Source organism: Natator depressus, chromosome 1 (genome assembly GCF_965152275.1).
Source record: "Natator depressus isolate rNatDep1 chromosome 1, rNatDep2.hap1, whole genome shotgun sequence".
NCBI classification, from domain to species: domain Eukaryota; kingdom Metazoa; phylum Chordata; order Testudines; family Cheloniidae; genus Natator; species Natator depressus.
The window spans coordinates 206353630-206370079 of NC_134234.1; the positions used below are offsets into that span (position 1 = coordinate 206353630).

At 42.5% G+C, this 16450-nt stretch overlaps 1 protein-coding gene across 3 annotated transcripts in view; it reads left to right on the forward strand.

Annotated features, from left to right (window-relative positions):
- Positions 1–16450, forward strand: part of CASR (calcium sensing receptor) — a 161491-nt gene that overhangs the window by 90517 nt on the left and 54524 nt on the right. For all 3 annotated transcript variants that reach the window (XM_074975244.1, XM_074975233.1, XM_074975252.1), the window contains 2 exons: positions 407–713; positions 6894–7775. In XM_074975244.1, the coding sequence (XP_074831345.1) occupies positions 407–713; positions 6894–7775 (1189 nt within the window). The remainder of the gene's footprint in view (positions 1–406; positions 714–6893; positions 7776–16450) is intronic.

Consider the following 16450-nt stretch of genomic DNA (forward strand, 5'->3'; position numbering starts at 1 on the left):
TGGATGAGAACCAGATCCTCAAATCCAACCCACTCCCAAATATGTGAGTTTGAAATCTTGATCTAAATCTTGCAGTTTAGGCCCATCTTTTCCAGGGACCTTTTCCTGCACCTACTGAAGTCAATAGCAAAACTTTCCATTAAATACAATAGGATGTAAGACTGGGCTCTTCACACTATACTGTGCTTTTGATTTTCATATCTGAAACCTCCAATTCGCGCTCTCTTTCTCTCTCTCACGCGTGCGCGCACACACAAAATCTCTCAATCTGTTGCTCACATGCTCTCTTGTTCACTATATCTAATATGCACTTGCTTTCTCTCTCTCTCTTTCTCATCCATACACTGTCTCCCCCTCTCTTTCTCTACCTCCCACTCTCTTATTTTTATTTCTTGCTCATTTGTAGGTATAATTTCCGAGGTTTCCGGTGGTTGCAGGCTATGATCTTTGCCATAGAGGAAATAAACAGTAGCCCGACCCTCCTTCCAAACTTGACCTTGGGATACAGGATATTTGATACCTGCAACACTGTCTCCAAAGCCCTGGAGGCCACACTGAGTTTTGTGGCCCAGAACAAGATAGACTCCCTGAACCTGGATGAGTTCTGCAACTGCTCAGACCACATTCCTTCTACCATTGCAGTAGTGGGGGCAACCGGCTCTGGGATCTCCACTGCAGTGGCCAATCTGCTGGGACTCTTTTACATACCTCAGGTACTGCATATTTTTCTCTTATTTAGCTTACAAGGTGGTTAGATCTTAGGGCCTGGCCTGTCTACTCTATAGACTAACCAGGCCAGGGCAAAGTTAGGTGAAACTATTTTGTAAAGTAGTTAATTGTTTGTAGTGTGGACAGAAAAACAAATCTACTGAGTCATGTTCAGGAATTGTATTACAACCTAATGTGATCTTAGCTCCTTTTAGTCCTTTCTCCATTACAGACAAAAACAGTTTTAGCATGGAGGGCCTAACTGTAAGCTTTCTTGGTAAGGACTTGTAGTACAAATAGGCCCTCAAAGTGCCATGAGATGGACAGAACCCTTATGTGACTCACACAGACATTTACAATAACATACAACAGTACAACCTGGTCAATTTATATGATGTGACACAACCTATTCCTTTCATAAATATTTTGTGTCACGGAGGACTCAATATTTTTGTTGGTGAAATGTGCTATATTTCACTCTGCAGAATTGCCAGGTCTGTGTGTACTGACTGAATAGGTACAGCCTTGGGCAATGGCACTGCAAGCTTCCATTTGCCACTCTCTGCCAATTTGCCCTAGCCCTGCCCTAGCAGGACCACCTTTAGAAGCACAAAAGGAGTTCAGTCCATTCTTTCCTTTACCTGTCTGTTGAGACTGCCAACAAGGTCAGTTACTACAAATTGCATTGTTTGTTTGTGATGTGAACATTTGTGCTGCTGGGAATTGGATTGAAATGCATCCAACTCATTTCATAAAGCCAAAGGCCACCAAGACGCCAACAGATGGAAACAACTTCCAGCCACAAGCAATCTGGAGTAGACAGAACCTATGATTACCAGATACATATCTCACTGACATTCTCTTCAGTGATTTAGTTCCCTGAATACCATTAGTTCAAATAAATCATTTTCAGTTGCCATTCACTATAGACAACTGGCTCATTGCTATAGCTGGGTGAATTTTTTGGTTTGCTGGCACTTCTTAAAAATCAAAAAAAGGTTCATTTTGAGTCAAACTGAACAATACATTTTTCATCATTTTTGGCTGGTTGAAAACGTGGAAAATAATTCACACAGAGTCCAAACAAACTATTTTGTTTCAATTCAACTCAAAATTTTTACTTTCAGTTTTGGGTGTTTTTAACAGAAACAAAGGAAGACTAGTTTCACAAAATAAATGGAGGAGCAAGAGGTGCCCTCTTTATAACTTTTAGACCAGTGCTTAAGGCACTCCTCTGGGAGACCTGGCTTCAATCCCCCCCCCCCCACCAATGAGGCAAAGGGATTTGAACTTGAGTCTCTTTAGTCTCAGGAAAGTGCCTGAGCCACTGGGCTATAGGACAGTTTAGTGTGGGATTTCCTCAGTCTGTTCTGCTGAAGCTTTTCCACTATTTATAAATAATTAAATGGTCATTGGATCAGGGACTTGAAATTGGGTCTCCCACATCCTAGGTGAGTGCCCTCCCCCAGCCACACACTCTATAGAATCATTTTCTCTATCTTTTTGTGGCCCAATGACCATTCATTGTTATAAATAGTGGGAATTCATAGTCATTCAAAAACTAACCCAGGCCTTAAATAAACAAAAGCTATTAAATCTCATCATGTATCTTGCTACACAGTCTTATACAAACTCTGCTGTCATTACAACAAACATTTATGGAATTAAAATTTGGTTTATAATATGTGCATTACAACATAAAGTTTTAGCATAACATTTACACTTGAGTACTTTAGCACAAATATAAATATCTTCTTGCCCCTCTGATCTTCCTTCAGAGATGACTTTTCAGTCAATAAATAGTGTGACCTAAAATGAGGTGCATGTCAGCTGTTAGAAACTGGTCCCATAACCCCACTATACAGTTACCAGCCTGTTGCTAGTGGATCAAATAATTGGGCCCCAAGTGCTTCCAAGCCAAAGGAGTTTGTGTAGAGTCTAGTCACTATTTCTAGCTCTGAGACTGTAGGGCACACTCCCAGGCTCAGGCCTCTTGTCTGCAGCCTTCTTTGGGATGCTGTTGTCCAGCTGCTCAATAACCTGAAACCAGTCAGTCCTCCTGCCAAACCCCCCCGCCCAGTTGCTTATGTATGCCCTCTTGTCTGGATTCTTTGGCTTACTCATTTAATCACTTCAGGGACAATGTGGCAGGAAAGTAAGGAACCCAGGCGTAACAAAGACATTTCTTAATCACAGTGACTTTACTCTTAAAATGCTTGACAGTTACAGATTTTTGAAAATAACAAAAATCCTGAGACACAGGTTCCCCTAGTCAGAGCTTAGCTCACCCTTTCTGGGAGCCCAGTGTTCATCAGCATTTCAGGCTGGGCAGAGTCCTTCCTGTCCTCTGTCTAGTGCAAGTCATTCCTGTGTGTAGCGGTCATCAGTCCCCTGCGCAGAACAGAACTATTCTACTAAATAGGGCCTCCTTCTCTATGCCAAGTGCTCAAACGGTGAAGTTTTATATCCATCAGTTATGCTTGTACCGCCCCCACCCTTGTGGGTCCCTGTGTAGAAAAACCATTATTGTTTGTATTACCCTAATGCCTAGGAGCTCTAGTCATAGACCAGGACTCCATTGTGTTAGGTGCTGTACAGTCACAGAACAAAAAGACAGACCTGCCCCAAGGAACTTATAATCAGAGGGTAAGACAACAGACAATAGATGGATATAGACTGATGGAGGAGTACAAGGAAATAATGAGACAGTATTGGTCTTTGCTTGAGACAGTATTGGTCGACATGGTAAGCAGTGATCTCTCCACAATAACAGTCTAACAAGTGTTTTGTAGGCATCACAGCACAGAAGAGTTTTGAGGAGGGATTTGAAGGAAAACAATTAAGCAGCTTTGTGGATGGTTAATCAGAGCATGTCCCAAGTGTGTGGGGCAGCATGGGAGAAAGCACGAAGATGTTTGTTTGAAAATTTAACAAGTGGGCAGTGGAGGCATTAAGGGTCTATCAGAGACAGAAATCAACTTCTTGATACTGAATGAGGGATGATAGGTGGTGGGGAATAGGCTGTGAAGGGCCTTGAAAGTGAAGACAAGCAACTCATGTTTGATGTGGTAGAGAAAGGGGAGCCAGTGGAGGGATGCAAAGGTGAGCGGTGACATGGTCAAAGCAAGGAAAGGCTAGGAAAATGGTCTTTGCAGCAGCATTCTGACTATTCAGAATATGAGTGGGGGAAAGATTGTTTTTGTCAAGGCCAGAGGGAAGGATATTTTCAGTAGTTGAGATGTAAGATGATGAGAGAGCTTTGATGAGACTCTTAACGTTTTGTGTGGATAAGGAAGGCTGTATCTTAGAGATGTTATGCAGAGAGAATTGGCAACTTCAGATTATTTTTAATTAAAAAAACGCATAATACAAAGGAAAAACCCTAAAAAAGTTAAGGAATAATTAGACTTCATCAGTCCCACTTTGCCAACTTAATAAACACAAACATGTTGAAACAGATTCTTTGCTTGCCAACAGTGGTATAAGGTGTAGCTCTTTGGAATTGCACAGAGGAACTTCTTAGCACCTTCCAAAGTGAACAGAAGGGCAACTCTTGTCCTGCAGACCGAAAAGTAACAGAAAAAGAGCTCAGCTCCTGAGTACCTTATGAGGTGTGCCGGCACGGGACTCCTCTCCTGTACCCCCGACTCACTTTAGAAGGTGTTAAGGTCTTCAAAAGAGGAGCTTCTCTTCTATAAACCTGAGGGTGGGCAGTGCTGGGAATATTCTTTGCTAGCCAGGCTCTTTCTTTTCTCTCTCAGAAGAGTTGACATCTAAAATTTTAAATGCCAGCATTTTAGCGTGCAAAATTTTACGCATCAACATAAGGCATTTTTTAATCTATTGGCTTTTGCAAAAGAAATAGTAAGAAACAATAGTGCTAGAAAAATCACAGGAACAGCACTGTGATCCACAAAGCCAGCTTAGGTACCTAGACTCCCTGTGCAATGAATGGGGAGAAATAGGCATCTTCAAATGTGATCCACAAAAGCAAGCACGTTACGCAGGGAGCTGCCTAAGCTAGCCAGTGGGAATCCAAAGCCTGCCCCTTTCACAGAGATAGGTGTGTATCTCTGCGTGTGATTTACAATCAGGAGCCCCTCTCCTGGAGTCTTATAACTTAGGCACCTGCCTCACTCCACACAAAACAGCAAGTGGTTGTAGAGGTGCCCACCTGCTAGCTTTTAGCCCAGTGGCTAGAGCGCTCGCCTGGGATATTAGAGACCCACGTTCAGGTCAACCTTCTACCTAAGGGGGAGAAAGGATTCGAACCTCTCAGGTGCATGCTGTCGCTGCGCAGGTATGGATACTCTGATGTGGGACTTTCTCAGTTTCTCCTATTGAAGTTGTTCCACTGCGTATAAATAATTAGAGAATCACTGGAAGAGGGGACACCGGGTCTCCCAGCTCAGTGCCCTACCTACCAGGCGACAGAGTCATTCTCTTTCTCGCTCTCTGGCTCAATGACTCTTTAAGTATTTTCTGCAATGAAACAGCTTCAACAGAAGAGGCTGAGAAAACTCTCACCTCAAAATATCTCAGTGTTTAGCACACTCTCCTAAGCAGTGGGAGACCCCTGTTCAAATCGTTTCTCCCCCTTAGGCAGAGATGGGGGAATCAAACCCGGGTCTCCCACATCCCAGGTGAGTGTTCTAACCACCGGGCACCACCACCATCTCAGACCCTTTTCCTGCCAAATTTTGAATGGGACCTGATCCGGTAGGTGGCCTCTGAGCACACCTGTCAGATCAGGCCTTGCATGCAAGATAGGTGCTCCTCTGCCTGTCTTTCCCCAGTTCATGGATCGCTCTGGGGCTTAGGCAGGAGATTGGTGTTTGGACACCTTGAGTGAGGCATGCCCAGAGGCAGGAATGTAGGCACCTAGGGAACTTTTACTGCGAAAACTTAGACACCTACAGCATATGGAAGGAGTTTTGTGGATCACAGTGAAGCCTAAAACTGGGATTTAGGATCCTAAACCACAGTCTTATTCAACTACGTCTGGGCTTTAGGTGCTTATGCACCTTTGTGTACCTGGGCTTTTGTTCTTAAATTCTTTTAGATGAATAAAATCAGATTTTATGTGGGTTTTTTTCATCTTTCAAAGTCTGAAATGCTAAAGCAAAGCCATTTGTACATTAGACGGAGTCTTCAGAAAAATTAGACATTAGTCCTGAAATTTCAGAGGAGTAATTTTCAATTCTTTCAAATCCCTATATTAGTCAATGTTTTTTCTTCTACGTTTCTAGAAGATTTAATCTATCCCCTAAGAGTAAGTGGTACAAATTTCGTTAGGAAAAAACATTTGTTTGCAGCCCTAACAAAAAAATTGAAATTCCACTTTAATTGCAAAACTCAATGCACCGTGACCATGGATTCAGTAACTATGTCTTCATAATTACCACACTGCTGCTTTTTTGAGATTGACCATGGATATTTTGAATAAACTATTTAATAAATAGTTTAATACGAAATAAACTATTTAATACTATCCACAGGTCCATGTCATTTCTGATTTCTCACGCACTTCTTGCACCGAGACTGAAATAATAGTTGGCGATGGTATCGCATGGAGATCTGATGGCTCATGGCTAAGTCTGCTTAATGGAATGCAAGGAGAAGGGAGTGGAGGAAGGACTTCAGGAGGCCAGTGATGTAGCTGAGGTTGTGATGATAATGAAAGTCTGTAGATGTCACATTCAGGGAGGGAGCATTTGTATTTTATCTGAATTGATATATATATTCTTAGTTTACTCTAATGACAAGTTCTTGTTTTTCCAGATTTGGCAAGAAGTGCAGAGACTTGCTTGTGTGATCTGCCAGTGGCACACATCTCTGTCCATTTCCCCCAGTCTGTGTGTCTACGTGTTTCTGCCCCATTTCCCCAGATCTCTGACCAATGAGGTGTACATATGTCTGCCCCACTTATCTAGCTCACTGAGAGCTAGGGACACACTGAGCACACATTTCTGCAAGTCATTTATTATCACAAGAACATACCCAAATTTCAGTTTCCATCTGAAAATGTAATTTCAGGCACTGTAAATGCCCAAGAGTAAGTGGCTGGCTGAGCATCGCCATCTCAGATTACGCATCGAGATGGTGACCCTAAAACAAGACTAGGCAATTTATCTTCATACAGCTTACTTAATGAGCCATACTGCTTGCTCCCTGTCCTCCTACAGGTCAGTTATGCCTCATCCAGCCGACTTTTGAGCAACAAAAACCAGTTCAAGTCTTTCCTCCGCACGATCCCCAATGATGAGCACCAGGCCACTGCAATGGCAGATATCATTGAGTACTTCCGCTGGAACTGGGTGGGAACAATTGCAGCTGATGATGACTATGGTCGGCCAGGGATTGAGAAGTTCCGGGAGGAGGCAGAGGAAAGGGACATCTGCATTGATTTCAGTGAGCTCATCTCCCAGTACTCAGTGGAGGAGGAGATCCAGCAAGTGGTGGAGGTCATCCAGAACTCCACTGCTAAAGTGATTGTTGTCTTCTCCAGTGGACCGGACCTTGAACCCCTCATCAAGGAGATAGTCAGGCGTAACATAACTGGCAGGATCTGGCTGGCAAGTGAGGCTTGGGCCAGCTCTTCCCTGATAGCCATGCCAGAGTTCTTCCATGTCATTGGAGGTACCATTGGGTTTGCACTGAAGGCAGGGCAGATCCCAGGCTTTCGTGAGTTTCTACAGAAAGTGCATCCCAAGAAATCCACCAACAATGGCTTTGCCAAGGAGTTTTGGGAGGAGACCTTTAACTGCTACCTCCCAGAAGGGTCCAAGAATCTCCCAGCTTCAGCCTCCTTCCACAAGGGCCATGAAGAAGGAAGTGGAGTTGGAAATAGCACAGCTGCCTTCCGTCTCCCTTGCACAGGGGAGGAGAACATCACCAATGTAGAGACACCATACATGGACTACACACACCTGCGGATATCTTATAATGTGTACTTGGCAGTGTATTCTATTGCCCATGCTTTGCAGGATATATACACATGTACCCCTGGAAAAGGCCTCTTCACCAATGGATCATGTGCAGACATTAAGAAGGTTGAGGCATGGCAGGTAAGTCTTACTTTCAGTATAAAGAGTGCCTGTGTATGTATATCCATAGAATAGAGACCAAACTGGACCGGATCTCTCCATTGCTGTCCTGGGAAAGGGTGCCTTTGACAATCTGGGATTGGGAAGAGAAGGGAATCTGAGAAAATAAGTAAGCAATAACACATTTTGGAGTTCACTTTCTCAGTCAATTTCTATGTCTTTTGCAATCCTATAGCATTTTTGCCTACCAGCCAAATTTTAAGTTTGATCCCATTGTCCTAATTAGATATAGGCCCAAACTAGAGAATGTTGAATCCTGGAGGAAAATAATTTGCGACTATTTAGCAAATACTAGTCATTTGGTTTGTTTCAACATTCAAGTCTTTTCGTATCTGTGAATTTACAAAACTTTAAAATGGATCTGAAAGATTTGGTCAAATTTACATAGTCAATAGATGTATTCTGCCCACTGTGATACTTAGGCCTGTGGTCTCCAAACTTTTCACATTGCACCCCCTGCTACCCTGTCTGTGCCCCCCAACCCTGGGAGCTGTGGTCAGGAGCCAGGGCCAGAAGCGGGGCCATGGCTCCTGGGTGGGCGGGCGCTGGGTGCGGACAGGGGTAAGAGGGCTGGGGCTGGAGTTGCAGCCAGGCCAGGAGCCGAGGCTGCAGATGGGGGCGGGGTTGGGGCCAGGAGTGGAGCTGCAGCTGGGAGCTGGGGCCACAGCTTGGGACAGGGCTAGAGCAGAGTGGGGGCCAAAGCAGGGCTGGGTGGTGCTGCCTCCCTGCCCCCTGTGGGGACTGGCCTTGGTCCTGCTCTGCCTGCTAGGGAGGTGCGTCCCACAGTTTTGGGACCACTGACTCAGGCAATTAATTTTATTCTCTGATACTTTGCAAATACTCCAGATGCTGCCATATGTTTGGCTGTGATATTCAACATTCAATATTTTCTAATATCAAATATATTTTCAAAAATGGTAATGTTTTTAAAGTCCCCCACCCCATATGCCAACATTTTATTCCGCAAATACTTTTTGCCCAGCTGTAGCCTGAATCAAAAGCTTGGATCCAAACACCTCTGGAATCAGAACTCCCCTGAATTTAAGGAGATCTTTTGACTTCTCATGGTACTAGAGCCTGAACTCTAACCCAAGCCTGAATGTCTACACCGCAGTTAAACAGCCCCTTAACCTGAGCCCCGCAAGCCTGAGTCAGCTGGCATGGGCAAGCTGCGGGGTCTAACTGCAGTGTAGACATAACCCCAGAGGCATCTGTCTTTCAATGCCTTTCTGCCAGACTGGCTGTCAGAGCTGCACAAATATGTCTGTACAAATGTCACAAAATTAATATATATTTGAAAATGATTCTCTCAACTCTGTAAACTAGGAGAATAAAAAACAAAGTATGCCTAAAAATAATGTATTCAGAAATATGTGATATTTGTTAAATAGATTATAGGAAAGAAAGCAATAAATCCACTTTTGGAGGATTTGTCAGATGCTGAAAAATAGCTACAGCACTTAGCGAAGGATGCTAGATAAGAATAGTAGGTACCAATATTTATCATGGAGGAGAGAACTTGGCAGAAGGAAAGAGTAGATGGGGGATAAAGCAGAGAGTTTGGGAAGGGTTGGAGGATGCAGCGGGAGCCAACAAGTGGGTGAAGCTATATATTAAAGTATATTTAAAATGACAACCATTATGTGGTGGTGGCCATTGGCATTATTTGATATTTGTGCTTTTTTTAAAAAATTCATTTTGACCTCACCTGAATAGCACTAAATGCCAGGCGTGTGATTTGTGTACTCCAGATCAAGTATTGCCTCAGCATCTCCCTACAGGTTTTCACCAGTCACAAGGGAAATGGCTTCAGCTCACATAGATACATCCCCCAACATCTTCAGAGCCCTAGGGAGCATCTCAAAGCTGAGAGAAATTTGTACTTTCCTCCCAAAACCCAATTTCATTTCCATGGACAAAGACAGCTCAGTCAGGATCTGTGCTACCTTATCCAAAAAATAGTGTGTAAACCCTTCATAGTGACTAACTCTCATCTCTGTCACAAGGTGTAAAGAGCCTGGGTTAACATGGCTTGTTACCACTCAGAAAGGTTACTCTGATGAGGATTTCACACATGCTGTAGTGCCGGTGAAGAAAACTTTCTTTACCCTCTGCACAGCCACAACATAAGATTCAAGAAAACCTTTATGCCAGAATCAATCCAATACACAATGGTGCTTCGGCTATTGGCTCTCACCATCTTCTCTTTCACTTAGTTAAAGGGTTTCTGAGTACCAAGGTGATCTGTGATGATAGAGCCAAGAAGGTGTTTAGGAGCCACTATACCAAGATGGATCCTAGATAACAGGAGCTCAAGATGAAGATAACACATGATTATAGTGTCTCAAACCATTGGCAAAGTGTATGTTGATAAGACAAAAAGAAAAGGAGTACTTGTGGCACCTTAGAGACTAACCAATTTATTTGAGCATGAGCTTTCGTGAGCTACAGCTCACTTCATCGGATGCATACTGTGGAAACTGCAGAAGACATTATATACACAGAGACCATGAAACAATACCTCCTCCCACCCCACTCTCCTGCTGGTAATAGCTTATCTAAAGTGATCATCAAGTTGGGCCATTTCCAGCACAAATCCAGGTTTTCTCACCCTCCGCCCCCCCCCACACACAAACTCACTCTCCTGCTGGTAATAGCCCATCTAAAGTGACCACTCTCTTCACAATGTGTATGATAATCAAGGTGGGCCATTTCCTGCACAAATCCAGGGTCTCTCACCCCCTCACCCCCCTCCAAAAACCACACACACAAACTCACTCTCCTGCTGGTAATAGCCTATCCAAAGTGACCACTCTCCTTACAACGTGCATGAAAATCAAGGTGGGCCATTTCCAGCACAAATACAGGTTTTCTCACCCCCCCTTTTTTTTCCAAAAAAACACACACACACAAACTCACTCTCCTGCTGGTAATAGCTTATCCAAAGTGACCACTCTCCCTACAATGTGCATGATAATCAAGGTGGGCCATTTCCAGCACAAATCCAGGTTTTCTCACCCCCCCACCCCCATACACACACAAACTCACTCTCCTGCTGGCAATAGCTCATCCAAACTGATCACTCTCCCCACAATGTGCGTGACAATCAAGGTGGGCCATTTCCAGCATAAATCCAAGTTTAACCAGAACGTCTGCGGGGGGGGGGGTAGGAAAAAACAAGGGGAAATAGGCTACCTTGCATAATGACTTAGCCACTCCCAGTCTCTATTTAAGCCTAAATTAATAGTATCCAATTTGCAAATGAATTCCAATTCAGCAGTTTCTCGCTGGAGTCTGGGTTTGAAGTTTTTTTGTTGTAAGATAGCGACCTTCATGTCTGTGATTGCGTGACCAGAGAGATTGAAGTGTTCTCCGACTGGTTTATGAATGTTATAATTCTTGACATCTGATTTGTGTCCATTTATTCTTTTACGTAGAGACTGTCCAGTTTGACCAATGTACATGGCAGAGGGGCATTGCTGGCACATGATGGCATATATCACATTGGTGGATGCGCAGGTGAACAAGCCTCTGATAGTGTGGCTGATGTGATTAGGCCCTATGATGGTGTCCCCTGAATAGATATGTGGGCACAGTTGGCAACGGGCTTTGTTGCAAGGATAGGTTCCTGGGTTAGTGGTTCTGTTGTGTGGTATGTGGTTGTTGGTGAGTATTTGCTTCAGGTTGGGGGGCTGTCTGTAGGCAAGGACTGGCCTGTCTCCCAAGATCTGTGAGAGTGATGGGTCATCCTTCAGGATAGGTTGTAGATCCTTGATGATGCGTTGGAGAGGTTTTAGTTGTGGGCTGAAGGTGACGGCTAGTGCCGTTCTGGTATTATCTTTGTTGGGCCTGTCCTGTAGTAGGTGACTTCTGGGTACTCTTCTGGCTCTGTCAATCTGTTTCTTCACTTCAGCAGGTGGGTATTGTAGTTGTAAGAACGCTTGATAGAGATCTTGTAGGTGTTTGTCTCTGTCTGAGGGGTTGGAGCAAATGCGGTTGTATCGTAGAGCTCAGCTGTAGACAATGGATTGTGTGGTGTGGTCTTAACAAGTTAACTTAACTTAACAACCTTATAATATGCTGCATATTTGGTTCTCAAGAATGGTCATAAATATTGTTGTCCAAGCTGTTTTCTCTGAGGTCCTGTCCCACACATGAAGGAAAAGAGAAGGCAGAAGACTACAGAATTGAACTGCTGGCTAAGTAAGTGATGTAGGCTGGAGGATTTTGGTTTTGTGGAACATTTGTTCAACTTCTGTGAGTGTGGGGAACTGTATGGTTTAGATGGCCTCCACCTCAGTAAAGAGGATCCAATCTCTTTGCAGACAGGCTGGCTAGAGTAGGCAGGAGAACATTAAAATAATAACAAAAAGAGAGAGTAAAAAGAGGGAAGATATGAGCGCTTGTTTTGCACAGAATTAAAACGTTGAGAACAAAATTAATGAAGGAACCAAAGGACAAAGAAAGAAGAAATTCTTGAATTGCCTATTTACCAGTGCTGGGAGCCTGGGTAACACAAGAAAAACTTGCATTGCTCATTTATGAGCATAAGTTCTATTTAGTTGGTATTACTGAAACCTTGTGGGATGATTTGCATGATTGGAATGTTAAAATCAATGGTCATAACCTATTTAGAAAGGATCGATTGGGCTAAAAAGGAGTGGGAGTAGTGCTCAATACAAAAATGGCATTACCTGTTTCCAAGTCACTGATAACTTGGACAAAAAATATTTTAAATGCTTAAAGGTCAACGTCCTAACCATTAAAGCACAAGATGGGCTACTAGTTGATGTCTGCTACAGACCAACGAATCACACTAAAGAACAGGGTGACCAGCTCCTACCTATAACATGTAGGAAAAAAGCTGTGTGATCATGGGCAATGTCAATTTGAGTGACATATGCTGGAGGTGTCATGTTGCCAACACTAAAACATGTTTGGAATGTCTAAATATTATAAATAATTTCCTAACTCAAAAGTGTGTTGCAACCAACATGGGGGATTTCTATGTTAGAGCTCGTATTGACAGAGAAAGAGGAACTGATCACAGAACTAAAAATTAATGGTAGCTTAAGTACAAGTGATCATGAGCTGATCACATTTATAATGTGCAAACAGTCCAGACCAGTTCTCTCTCTCTCTCTATATATATATATACACACACACACACATTTTACAAAGCTGAAAAATAATTATGAGGAAGAACTTAATCAGGAAGATGCGAATGAATGAGGAAAAAGGCACAATCCCACAAATGAGGAAGAAGGCTGTGCTGGTTAAAAAACGAAGCTTATAGGGGAAGTGAAGACAGCTGTGTGTATGTATGTGTGTGTGTGTATATATATATATACACACACACACACACAGCTGATATATATGTATGTGTGTGTGTGTGTGGTGACAAAGTTCCTCCTCTGCCTTGGTGGGTCCTGCGCTTATTGGCGGATTTGCTCGCCTCAGAGGTTCATGGCAGCCCTCAGTTTGGCCATTTTCGTGGCTCAAATCTGCCGTTCACTCAGTTAGCCTCATCACTGACTGGCATGGGGAAAAGGAAGAAGAACAATCCCCGCAGTCTCTGCTGATCCACCTAGTGGATCGGGGAACAGGCCAGAGACCTTCCCCTCTGGTGGAACCCACAGTCCAGGTTAACTCCTCTGGTATCAAGTAGGGAGTTGGGGGGATAGGGGAAACCCAGGCCTGCCCTCTACTCCGGGTTCCAGCCCAGGGCCCTGTGGATTGCAGCTGTCTACAGTGGCTCCTGTAACAGGTGCATGACAGCTACAACTCCCTGGGCTACTTCCCCATGGCCTCCTCCCAACATCTTCTTTGTTCTCACCACAGGATCTTCCTCCTGATGTCTGATAATGCTTGTACTTCTCAGTCTTCCAGTAGTACGCCTTCTCACTCTCAGCTTCTTGCACCTCTTGCTCCCACTTCCTCGCACGCACACCACAAACTGAAGTGAGCTCCTTTTTAAACCGAGGTGCCCTGATTAGCCTGCCTGTCTTAATTGATTCTGGCAGCTTCTTGATTGGCTGCAGGTGTTCTAATCAGACTGTCTGCCTTAATTGTTTCCAGAAAGTTCCTGATTGTTCTGGAACCTTTCCTGTTACCTTACCCAGGGAAAAGGGACCTACTTAACCTGGGGCTAATATATCTGCCTTCTATCACTCTCCTGTAGCCATCTGGCCTGACCCTGTCACAGTGTGTATATGTGTGTCTATATATATGTGTGTGTGTGTCTATATATATATATACAGCTGTCTTCACTTATCCTATAAGCTTTGCTTATATAGAAAACAAATGGAAGAAAGGGAAAGTTGATAGTAATGAATGTAAATCAGAAATTAGGAACTGTAGAAAATTGATAAGGGAAGCAAATGAACACAAGGCAAAAATCTATTGTCAGCAAAGTTAAGGTAAATAAGAAGGAGTTGTTTAGTATATTAGGAACAAAAACAATCCTAACAATAGCATTGGTTCATTACTAAATGGAAATGGTAGAATTATCAGCAATAATGCAAAAAAGGCAGACGTGCTCAATAAATATTTCTGCTATTACTTTATATTTTTGGGCAGGAGGGGAAACCAATGATATAGTCTCATCATATAATGATAACATTTTTTCCCTTCCAGTAGTATTTCAGGACGATGTTAAACAGTAGCTGCTAAAGTTAGACCTTTTAAAACCTGAAATTCAGCTTCCAACCATTATATCATATTATACCATTCTCTGATAGATTGAAGATATATTAAATAGATTAAATATTTGTTCCCTGTATAGGTACTTATAGACAGTGAGCAAGTCACTGCTTAACCCACTTTAGGTTAAGGTAAATAGATTGAGCTTCTGGAGCCTCTCACTAGAAGGCATGTGTTCTAATCCCTAATCTGCGCTTCTTCTCTGAACCCTCTCCAATTTATCAACCTTCTTCTTGAACTGTGGGCACCAGAACTGGACACCATATTCCAGCAGTGATCGCACCAGTGCCTAATACAAAGCTAAAATAACCTCTCTACTACTTCTCAAGTTTCCCCTATTTATCCATCCTAGGATCACATTAGCTCTTTTGGTCGCAGCGTCACACTGGGAGCTCATGTTCAGCTGATTATCCACCATGACCCCCAAATCTTTTTCAGGGTCCCTACTTCCCAGGATACAGTCCCCCATCCTGTAAGTATGGCCTACATTATTTTTTTCTCAGATGCATACATTTACGTGTAGCCATATATAACACATATTGTTTGCTTGTGCCCAGTTTACCAAGCCATCCAGATCGCTTTGAATTCAGTGAATTGTCCTCTTCATTATTTAATACTCCCCCAATTTTTATGGCATCTGCAAACTTTATCAGTGATGATTTTATGTTTTATTTCAGGTCATTATCAAAAATATTAAATAGTGTAGAGCTAAGAACTGATCCCTGTGGGACCCCGCGGAAAATGGACCCACTCATTGACTTTTTCCTGTTTTAAAATTACATTTTGAGACCTATCTGTTATCCAGTTACTAATTCATTTAAAGTGTGCCATGTTAATTTTATATCATTCTAGTTTTTCCATCAAAATGTTGTGTGGGACCATGTCACATGTCTTACATAAGTCATATGTAACTATATTATGTCAACACTATAGCCTTTCTCATACAAACTTGTAATCTCATAAAAAAAGATATCAAGTTATTTTGACTGGATCTGGTTTCCATAAACCCATGTTGATTTGCATTAATTATATTATATTCATTCCATTCTTTATGAATCGAGTCCTGTGTTGGTTGCTCCATTATTTTGCTTGGATTGAGGCCAGGTTGACAGATGTATAATTACCCTGGTCATCCCATTTATCTTTTTTAATCACTAGCAAAACATTCGCTTTCTTCCAGTCTTCTGGAATTTCATCAGTGCTCCAAAACTTATTGAAAACCACCCATCCAGTGAGATCCTCAGCCATATGTTTTTTAAATCCATGGATGCAAGTTATCTGGACCTCCTGATTTAAAAATATCTAACTTTAGTAGCTGCTGATTAACATTCTCTTGAGATGCTAGTGGAATGGAAAGAGTATTATCACCATATGATGGGACTATATCATCTGTTTTTCCCCCAAATACAGAACAGTAATATTTATTGCCCACTTCTGCCTTTTCTGCATTATTATTGATAATTATACCATTTTCATCTAGAAATGAACCAATACCATTCTCAGGATTCTTTTTGTCCTGATATATTTTTTATTATTTCTTATTGTCCTTAACTCTGCTCACCAAAGAGGTCTCCTTATGGCCTTTGGCTTCCCTTATCAATTTTCTACAATTCCTAACTTCAGATTTATACTCATTACTATCAACTTCCCTTTTTTTCCATTTGTTATATGTATAAATTTTATTTTTTTACAGCTGCTTTCACTTCTCCTCTAAACAAGGTGGTTTTTTTTTTTTAACCAGCACAGCCTTCATCCTCAGTTGCGGTTTTTGGGCATCTAATAAGGTATTCTTAAATGATTCCAAGTTATCCTTTACATTTTTTTGATTAAATTCTTCCTCCCAGATGATTTGGTTCATAATTGTTTTTAGCTTTGTGGAACTGGCCCTGTTAAAACAACACATATACATGTCACTTTGCACCTTATAAATGTGA